At 46.8% G+C, this 10,786-nt stretch overlaps 1 protein-coding gene across 1 annotated transcript; it reads left to right on the forward strand.

Moving 5' to 3' along the window:
- Positions 1 to 492: 492 nt before the first annotated feature.
- On the forward strand, positions 493 to 8,035 carry stum (stum, mechanosensory transduction mediator homolog). The gene is made up of 4 exons (XM_028953250.1): positions 493 to 889; positions 4,952 to 5,131; positions 6,043 to 6,051; positions 7,166 to 8,035. Exons 1-4 carry the CDS (start codon positions 721 to 723, stop codon positions 7,198 to 7,200), a joined length of 393 nt encoding a protein of 130 aa, XP_028809083.1. The 5' UTR covers positions 493 to 720; the 3' UTR covers positions 7,201 to 8,035.
- Positions 8,036 to 10,786: the final 2,751 nt, after the last annotated feature.

A 10,786-nucleotide genomic window follows, 5' to 3' on the forward strand; every position in this document is an offset into this window, starting at 1 on the left:
GACATTGTTCGTTACTTTACAGAACCCAGTTCTTCTAGAACATCTCTAAACATCGACAGCTACATTATCACCACTTTCTCCTTTTAATCAGGATTATTGGTGTGTTTTACACTTTTAGCCAGCCCCTCCCTGAACAATGTCGCATCTCTGAGGAGAATAAATCATATGGACGTTTATTATATTTCATCCAGATTGAAAGTCATGGCATAGGCAACAGGGATGCAATGTCCTAATATTGATTACTGATTGACAAACGATGTGAAGGGGACCGTTAAAGTCATTTTCGCCACGCTTGTCTGCGCATGCGTAATAGCAGAAGTCACATTTTGGGCATGAACGGCAGGTGTCTTTCCAGACAGTGTGAAGAGTGACAGTCATGGCATAGGCGACAGCGATGAAATATCCTAATCTTGATTACTGATTGACGAATGGTATGAAGGGGACCGTTAAAGTCATTTTCGCGCATGCGTAATAGCAGAAGTCACATTTTGGGCATGAACGGCGGGGTGAAAGTCGGGCGTAAAACGGGGTGTGTGAACAGTTAACTTGCAGAGCGTGGGGTAATAAACCGCCGCGCACCACCACGCACGGCGACTGTCGCTTTAAACGCGCCCTGCGCGCAACAACTAAAAAAAAAAAAAAAAAGAACCGCGCACAGGGCGGAGACGCGCACCGCACCGCACCGCTCCTGCTCCCGCTCCCGCAGCCGCTCGCCGCGACATGGAGCAGAAGGACACGGAGATGAACGACAGGGGGGTCCCCTCCTCCGGCAGCGGAGTTGTCGTCCAGGTGCGCGAGAAGAAGGGACCGCTGCGCGCCGCCATCCCGTACATGCCGTTCCCGGTGGCGGTCGTCTGCCTGTTCCTCAACACCTTCGTGCCCGGCCTGGGTGAGTTCGGCTTTGTGGGTAATTGCGTGGTCGCGGACCGTTATAAACTTTATTATCTGGGGCGAAATAAACAGGGAAGGCGCCTTGTGAAACTTTAAAATAAAAAAACATTTTTTAAAAACCACCACTTCCAAGCCCGTTCCAAGCGCTCGTTCGTGGACTGGAACGTTAGAAATATTCCCGCGGCAGCTTGCGGAGACAGAAGCGTGGGCAGGCGGCGTGGCTGTTGTATTTGAGGTCATCCGTCCACCCACGTCTCCCCGTCCTCCTGCTTTTCTTTCGCCTAAAAAGGGACTCTCGCCAAAAGCAGTCGCAGAAAAGAGGAAGATGTGAATCGGTCCGCTTCCGTAACCATAAATATGAGCTAAAGGAAACCAAGAAAAAATCCATATTTAATCTTCGGGATTGGACCGATGGGTAATAAATGAAGGACTCGTCACTGTGTGTGACCGGGCAGGTGGCCTCTGGGGAAGGTCAGGACATGATGAGCCAGGGACGTGACACCTTATGAGCCGGGGTGTATCCGTGGGTCGTGGCCACGAAACTGAAGAACAAGGCGAACAGGAGTGTGACCTTCGTGGTGTGCGGGGTGCGTGGCTCCATGTCTGCGCCCCGTGGGCATCCCCGTGTGGGTGGTGCATTTCGCCTGAGCCGGTGTTACTGGGGTGCAGCGGGCCGTCCCAGGTGCAGATATTTTAATCTGTCATACGGTCTTCCGTATGACAGACAGCCGGAGATGCTTTTCATCCCTGCGAAGTTCTTCACACGCACCTTTATTCTCCACCGCTTTGACTTGTACAGTGGACCTATTGTGCCATTTCCTATTGGTGTTCCAGTTTCCATGACAGCAGATGCCACTGGAAGCCCCGGCGCTGCCTTCGGTGCATCTAAACAGGGCTGATAAGTCGCTTTTCGCCATGAAAAGCCCGGCGTTTCTTTGTCCAAATGAACCGCTTGATTCTGGGAACCTTTAATGGTAAAACTCGCTGTGCCTTTAACCATCTGCACGTGCCGGAGAACCGTCACCATGCCCGTGCTGCAGAGTCCCGAGAGCAGAGGCCGCAGCTGGGCCTCGTCCCACCAATTAAAAAATGGTGTTGTCTTATCAATTAATGCACCGGCCGGGAAAGACCGTCCAGTTTCGTCCGGACAGGGACCGTCCCTCATCCTTGACCCCCTTGTGATCCCAGGAATTTGGTCTTTCCTCAGTAGGATACTCGAGATGGACGAGGTGTGGTGGCTGGAGCGGAGCGTACTTTAGATGGAGCGACGTCCCCTCCTTTCTAATTAAAATAATAATAATTCGCAGACGTGAAAACGGCGCTGTACTGTTGGCAGCGGGATGATTAATGGCCCGGGCCGCCCGGCCTTCCTTCGAACTCTGCCAGCTGCTTTGCAGACGCAGCGCATCTCCATTACTGAAAATGAGCGAAGATTATCGCTGTGCAGAGTCGAACCAGAGTCGTCTGTTGCTCCGCCCGTTATTCTGGAATCAAATCTTCCAGAATCATCATATCGCTGCCGATTGGATTCTGTCACGATTATCTGCATGGCAGGAGGACGTAATTTGTGAAATGGCAGCCGTGTTCATGCATAACACAGTTAATCTGGCTGATGAAGTACGCAATAATAATAACAATATTGAATGTATTTGCTTTTGCTAGAAAGTATAATCCACTCCACAGAATGGGAAATTATCATTTATTTGTTGACAAAAATCCATGCAAAATATTCCAAATCTGACACATGGGTAATAAATTAGACGTGTTTGGCTGTTTGAGTTATCGGCGTGAACTTGTCCTCGAACCCTCCCAGCAGGTGGGCGACTGGCCTGAGTTTGAATCCCGGCTCCAGCTCTGTGTGGCCGAAGTTTACATGCTCTTGCTGTGCTGGAGTTTCCCCTGGGTTCTCCAGTTTCTTCCCACCACCCAAAGGCATCCAATCCAAAGGCATGGATTGGATAATATAACATCCCAGCAATGTTAAGCAATAACATAACATCCCAGCAATGTTAAGTAGTAATTTAACATCCCAGCAATGTTAAGTAGTAACATAACATCCCAGCAATGTTAAGTAATAATATAACATCCCAGCCATGTTAAGTAGTAATATAACATCCCAGCAATGTTAAGTAGTAATTTAACATCCCAGCAATGTTAAGTAGTAATATAACATCCCAGCAATGTTAAGCAATAATATAACATCCCAGCAATGTTAAGTAGTAATTTAACATCCCAGCAATGTTAAGTAGTAACATAACATCCCAGCCATGTTAAGTAGTAATATAACATCCCAGCAATGTTAAGTAATAATATAACATCCCAGCAATGTTAAGTAATAATATAACATCCCAGCAATGTTAAGTAGTAATATAACATCCCAGCAATGTTAAGTAATAATATAACATCCCAGCAATGTTAAGTAGTAATATAACATCCCAGCAATGTTAAGTAATAATATAACATCCCAGCAATGTTAAGTAGTAATATAACATCCCAGCAATGTTAAGTAGTAATATAACATCCCAGCAATGTTAAGTAGTAATATAACATCCCAGCAATGTTAAGTAGTAATATAACATCCCAGCAATGTTAAGTAATAATATAACATCCCAGCAATGTTAAGTAATAATATAACATCCCAGCAATGTTAAGTAATAATATAACATCCCAGCAATGTTAAGTAATAATATAACATCCCAGCAATGTTAAGTAGTAATTTAACATCCCAGCAATGTTAAGTAGTAATTTAACATCCCAGCAATGTTAACATCCCTGCTGAATTGGAACATGTCTTCTGTAAAAAAAATGGCCGCAACAATGCCCATAAATCTGTCAGCTTCTGCTCCCTTGGATCATCCCTGTTTTATGGGAATGCTCTCCTTGACCTTAAACAAGGCAGTCACATGACTACAACTGTCTGGAGAAAAACAAATATGTCGTACCGCGGCCGACTGCAATTGAGTCGTGTCAGTTGATCCAGCCGTAAAACAGACATTTATTGGCCCGCAAGACGATGCGGCGTGAAATCCGAGAGGGCGGGAACCATGCTGCCATGGCAATGGCACGTGATGGTTTCTTTTACGTGTCTAATGGCCTGCAGTTAGTGTTATGAAAACCTTTATCCTCCACGCAGCGTAACAACCAGCGTTTCTTGGTGCCGATGGCCGTGCCTGAATTACACTTCGGGATTGCAAATCAGGCTTTTCTAAACCCTTTTAGATGTTTTTTTGTTCCTAGTGTTAGGCGGCCCTCCCACGTACATTCATGAATGAAGAGTTCTAAAGCGCCGTGCGCTGTCTAACTCTCCCGCGGTCGTATTTGCATTACGAAACAGGGACTGTAGTGATGTTTGACCTTCCTGAAAAGAGTCGGGGGGTAAAAAGCCGCACGTTATGAGGCGCATTATCAAGGAGAGATGAGGAGAGGCCGAAAAATCGCTTTCTTTACAAGCGTTTAAAAAAAAGAAATTCCGAAACCTCCCACGTTTTTCCAGCGGGGAATTGAACGCGAACGCCGGAGAAAATTACAGTCATCGAGGAGCTGATGTGCAGGACGTGGACTCCTCCCCGAGGGGGAGGGGCAGCCGGTGGTGTATGCGCGTGATAGAGGGATGGTGGGAGGAGCTTAAGGACGCTGTTGACCCCTGACCTGACGGGTACCGGCGGAGTCCGTTCGAGCAGGATGAGTGCAGTTTGGTTTACTTTCCACTCCCCACTTCTCCCTGTTTATAAAAGAGGCCGTGGGGGGAGGACTCTCTCTCGTCCGGTTCATACCATTAACGTGGGATAAAACATTCTGACAGTGGGCGGAAGAAGAAGGCGGCGTAAAAGCATGACAGGCCACTTTCTAGATTAGAAACGTAGAAAAGGAAAGCCTGTGCGGATGCTGTGTGGTTAAGGACCTGGACAAGTGCCATCTCGGTAAATGTCACCCTCGGTCACCCAGCTGACACCCCCACATGAACGCCTTCCTTCTCGCAGCTGTTCCGAATCCTAACGGTCCCCTCGATTCTCCTTTCGGCGTAGCCCCGCCCACATCACGCTGTTCCTTTCCTTGACAGGCACGTTCGTGTCGGCGTTCACGGTGCTGTGCGGCGCGAGGACGGACCTGCCCGACCGGCACGTCTGCTGCGTGTTCTGGCTGAACGTGGCGGCCGCGTTCATTCAGATCCTGACCGCCATCGTGATGGTGGGCTGGATCATGAGTATATTCTGGGGGATGGACATGGTCATTCTCGCAAGTAAGTGTCACCCGGTCCCTTTAAGAAAAATGGCATGACAGAAGATATTCAGCATATATCTAATACTAATACATACTAATGATGGCTGAATGTATTTAGTCATTTATTCTGTTACCGTACATAGATTACTTTTAGATTTCATATAAACTCATTTTTTTGTGGTTTTTTTGCAATACTGTATAAAATACCAAAATGAATTTACCAGAAGCATATTATATTATATACATTTTTTTGTCATATATTAATCTGAGAAACTCCTGGACTTAAATATAAAATTTTATAAATTACAGAAGATGCATTCTTAATGTTAACCGCATTCTAAATTATAGACTGAGTTAGAGGAAGGATCACCGCCTAGCACCAACCCATCATGAACTGGACCTTAAATCATTTAATTAATAACAAAGTCACAGTTATTTAATTGCACATAAAGCATTTTACAAATTGATTCACGATGAAGGTCATGATATCTGTCGCTGTAGATAAAATCTATAACCCAAATGTGAAATTTTTCAAGCATTGAGCAAGACGCCCGTTTTTTGGTGACAGGTCGTGACCCGGTTTGGCCCATGTGTCTGCCTAATTGAACACGTTTAATATGGATCCTCGAATATGAGGAGACGGTGGTTGGTGGAGACCTCTGAGTGTTAACAATTATGCTGGTGGTGAATAGCCAAGGGGAAGCGGCTTGATATTAATTGCCGCTGTGTGGGTAGGTTGGGCCGCTCCCAGGGGACACTTTCTCTCGCCCGCTTTGGGTTTTATTCACATATTCCGTTTATTCATATTCCGCTGTTGCTGAAAATATATACCATGACCGCTCTGTTCCCGAGCGTATTACGTATTATCCACTGTTCACCTCCTCTTTTTTCTCCCCCCCGCCTTTCGCAATGGACCAACCCGGGCGCAAGTATCTGAAGGTAAGGGATCGTCCGTGACCTTTGACCGTCCGCCTCTCCCACGCATGCGAGTGGCGCTTCACAGCTTTGCCCCCGGCACGCCGTCTCCGCCATGCATCTCGGGCAAATGCGCCTCCCACCGCCGTCCATCTGTCAGTCTCGGGGTCCCCCTTCTTCTCCTCCCACCGTGGCCGGCGCCTCCCGTGACTCCCTTTACCTGGCGGGGGGATCCGGCCGCGTGGATTTGTCAGCGGTGGCCGCGTTTGTTGCTTCGCAGTAATTAGCCGCACTCGTCCGCTACGTCTAATGTCTTTTTTGGCACGCTGGCTTGTAATGAAGTCATCGTCCAGCTGCCAGCGAGCGCCGCGGCTAATCAGCCCCTCGGGTTTTACTGACTGCCAGATCCAGGCCAGTTCGGGGTGGCAGAGTCGGTTCACTGCACTGCTCTAGATGTGAAACAGAAAATGTCCCCGCAATGTCTCTGCCAAACCTCAGTGGGACATTTTTGACATGTACAGGAAATTGCAGATCTGGGAACGTCCCCGTTTGGTCCCCATAACATCTATAGAACATCTCAGTTGGTTATGTACCCATAATATTACGATACGTACATCGATGGGACTTTTCAGTAAAATAACAATAATGTGTCAGCAGAGGCCATCACTACCCAGCATGCACTTGTGAAGTGTGATGGGCTTGCTGAAGGACATTTACATTTACAGAATTTACCAGACGCCCTTATCCAGAGCAACTTACAATCAGCAGTTACAGGGACAGTCCTCCCTGGAGACACTCAGGGACAAGTGTCTTGCTCAGGACACGATGGTAGTAAGTGGGATTTGAACCCGGGTCTTCTGGTTCATAGGCAAGTGTGTTACCCACTAGGCTACTACCACCCTGATTGGGTTTGGTTTGCCACCTAATTGTCACATTTGGTTATTTGTCCTCCCCTCTGACGCCAGGTCACATTAATATTGCCATAAATTTCCTAAAAAACGAACCAGTTGTTACACTAAACATTACCGTAATGTCCCTCAGATTTTATTTTATTTGCTTACTTGTCACTATTCATGGCTGCTTGCATTGCGATCATTGCGATCGTCTAACCTTTGACCTCCTGACTTCATCCTAAAAGGCTACAGGGATCAAGGCACCCCCCATCAACTCTGAGGAGGAGCAAGACGGTCGCCGCCGATGTACAGTGTTGTTGGGAGCTGCCCGGGCGCTGGGGACCAGGAAACGGGAGACGAGCCTCGCCGACGCCACACCTCTGGTCCTTCACACCCCCATCTGCCGAGCGGCTGGCCCACCAAGCAACGCAGGGGCATTCGTGCCGATGACCCCCCCCTCCCTCCCAAACCCGGTGATCTCGTATTACATGGTGACTGTAAATGTGCTGAATTTCTCTCCTGCAAGGGCAATATTGTATTATACCGCCTTTTCCTCGCCTCTTTTCTTGATGAGAACCGTCTCGTATTTTTCTTACCGATCGGTCGCGAGTTGTACTTCAGTATGTGAACGTTTAGCCTCGCGGAACGTGGCGATTGCATGATTACCACTGTACATAAAAAAAAATATTCTGGCCCACTTAGCACGCGCTCCAAGTGAGAACACACGCAGTTTCTCCATGATTATTTATTCAGCATTGCTATTATTGTGGAACAATATTGTGTTCGGTGACTTTTACTGGGCCCGTTGCCATAGATACCACCCAGTTTAATCAAAGGTTTACTCGCAGTCATGGGATTAAATTATGTAATTAGCCAGAGTTATTTTACCTTGATTGAAATGAGGGGGACCTGGGGGGGTTTGGATCTGCTGCCGAAGGAACTTGTCTGAGACGAAACATTAGCTAATGTGGAGAAATATTCCCGACGGAACGGCTGCTGGGGCTGTGCCGTGCGCATTTTCTGCAGTATTCCCGATATAAAAGCTCCCGATAACATACAGTACAGGCCAAAAGTTTGGACACATCTTCTCATTCAACGTGTTTTCTTTATTTTCATGACCATTTACGTTGGTAGAATCTCACTGAAGGCACCAAAACTATGAATGAACACATGTGGAGTTCTGTACTTAACAAAAAAAAGGTGAAATAAGTGAAAACATGTTTTATATTCTAGTTTCTTTGCTCTGATTCCTGCTTTGCACACTCTTGGCATTCTCTCGATGAGCTTCAAGAGGTCGTCACCTGAAATGCTTCTCCAACAGTCTTGAAGGAGTTCCCAGAGGTGTTTAGCACTTGTTGGGGTCCAGCTCACCCCAAACCATCTGGACTTGGTTCAGGTCCGGTGACTGTGGAGGTCAGGTCTCCACTTTTTGTTAAGTACATAACTCCACATGTGTATAATTCATAGTTTTGATGCCTTCAGTGAGAATCTACCAACTTAAATGGTCATGAAAATAAAGTAAACACAGGTGTGTCCAGACTTTTGGCCTGTACTGTACGTTGCTACCTATTGCAATCTTTCAGTGTACCATTAATTGCACATTAATTAGAAGTGTCACAAATGTTAAATCATTGCCACATCAGGTTGGACATTTTCACACGGGGAAGAAAGAAAAATTTGCAGTTGTCCAAAAAAACTTTGCCTTAAACAATGCGGCATTGTTGTTGAGCGCCACCGCCCCTTTTGTGATAGAGTGGGCACACAACATGCCGGACGAAACAGGCATTTTTGACAGGATGATTAAAAAGGGATCAGATGCTTAAGGACTGCCAAATCGACACAGAACAGGAGAGAGGTGGCATCACGCTCAATAAAAATGGGACATTTGTAACACATTCGGCTTCTGCATTTGCCTTCTGTGTGTTTCAGCGGTGTTAAAAATAGAATAAATTTGCATCTGTAGCCCCAGTGTGGTCAGAGGTGGGACATTCTTCACTCCAGAACTTGTAGAGATACTCAATGCCACTTCTTTACTTGGGTTAAAATATGAAAAACGATGGCCTGTAAATCATACTAGCCTTACAAAGGACGAATTCAACTGTGTGTTGCCAGATTGGAAGGTTTCCTGTGTTTGATTCTACGTTTTGCGGGTAAAAAAAGTAAAAAAAGTCGGACGACACCGGTTTCCATGAATGAAAAGTTGAGCCCGATTACAGAATCCAACCCAACAAATACAGCTTTTTGAAAGCTCGCCTTTCTTTGCGCAATGCTACGAGCGCTACACTAAGAGGGAGGGGAAATGTGCAGGTTTGAAACATACTCGCCAGAGGCTAGCCTCTATTTCACCTCCTCAGCATCCGTTTTCACGTCTCTCTCGCGATGATTAAAACGCATCACCTGACGAAGGTGGCCGAGAATTGCAAATCAAATTAACGTTTCATTTATAAAATGTACTTTTAATAAAGCAAATTTACAACATGCAAAACACAGAGAGTTATACAGAAAGGATAGGTACTATAGACCGGAACTTTTTCATGCGCCGACGATCATTTACCGCCCGCCCCGTCCCGACCACACCTCAACTGAAATGCTAGAAATTGAGCCCGAACCCGACTGCTTGAGCCAAGATTTCTGGGTGGTTTCGTTAATATAATTGTAAAGGACTTGAAAGATGAAATAATATCTTTATTCATGGTGATGCTTGTAGACCTGAACACGTCTTACTTCTGCCGTGCATCATGTGCAACAACGGATACAACAACCGGATGGACTTTTACACCTGAAATCGGTCTAGACGGCATGCATGGTCTCTACTTCAGTGAAAGCGCCACGTTACTTTCTCCTCGAAAACTTTCCACGGCAAACGGCGGAAATCTGGTCAGATGCTAATGTTCCGAGTCTAATTTTTGCTCCACTTCAGGGTCTTCCAACCACGACCCAGATATAGAGGACAATTTTTTTCAGAGGTCAGACTTTACTGGGCCAGGAGACTAAAGTCTGGGCTGGACGCTGACGGGCGTGTCACTGGGGAATATAACAATGTTATATTTAGAAGGAAGAATTTTCGGGAAAAACAAAGGGAATATTCACTGTTCATATTTAATCTCATCACTAACATTGATTGTACTGCATTGTTTATTTCATCTGCATCTGTGTGTATAATACTGCAAATCATATTAGATCGATGTTATTATTTCCTTTGCTCCAGCCGTCTCCAGCCCCTGGTGTCTACTGTCCAGAATAAAAAGCCCATTGTGCTTTGTCCTCTTTGTTGCTCTTTAAAGAGACACAGACGCTCCCCATCTCAACAAACGTGGACGCTAGCCGCGCCCCGCAGCTCTCCATCTGGGTGGTAATGTAAAAGCAGCGGAGGTTCCCACGTCTTCATTTACGTCTTTTATACGTAAATGTCAGCCCTGCACCAACACCCACTGCGGCTGGTTTACACTCCGCCGCCTCGGCACTGCCGGTGGTCCAATAAACTGACGTCTTCTTCTTTGCCAGTTATTTCCAAGTAGAAATTGCACCGGAGCCGCGCGGTGAGATACGTTTTACATTTACGCCCCCCTGGAGACGCTCGGGGTTAAGTGTCTCGTTCAGGGACACAATGGTAGTAAGTGGGGTTTGAACCTGGGTCTCCTGGTTCTGAAGGCTACTAAAAGCCTAGATACAGTGAAACCGTTTTTTATGTTGCTGCACCGTGCAGGCTCCGCTCGGGGACGCCCGTCATGTGTGTCCCAGCCTGCGGCTGCTCTGTGTCCCACTGACACGGCCGAGTAAACAAAGTGTCCGGCTCCACCATCCAGGCCGCTTACTGGGAACCGGCTATTTCCAGCGCTCGGCTCAAATAACTTTGCCCGGGATTG

The sequence above is a fragment of the Denticeps clupeoides genome, chromosome 14 (genome assembly GCF_900700375.1).
Source record: "Denticeps clupeoides chromosome 14, fDenClu1.1, whole genome shotgun sequence".
NCBI lineage: Eukaryota > Metazoa > Chordata > Actinopteri > Clupeiformes > Denticipitidae > Denticeps > Denticeps clupeoides.

Excerpts from the sequence above, each read along its gene's own strand:
- stum (XM_028953250.1), top strand. The coding sequence starts at position 721 with ATGGAGCAGAAGGACACGGAGATGAACGACAGGGGGGTCCCCTCCTCC. Across the intron at positions 890-4,951 it reads CACCTTCGTGCCCGGCCTGG|GCACGTTCGTGTCGGCGTTC; the intron begins GTGAGTTCGGCT and ends TTTCCTTGACAG.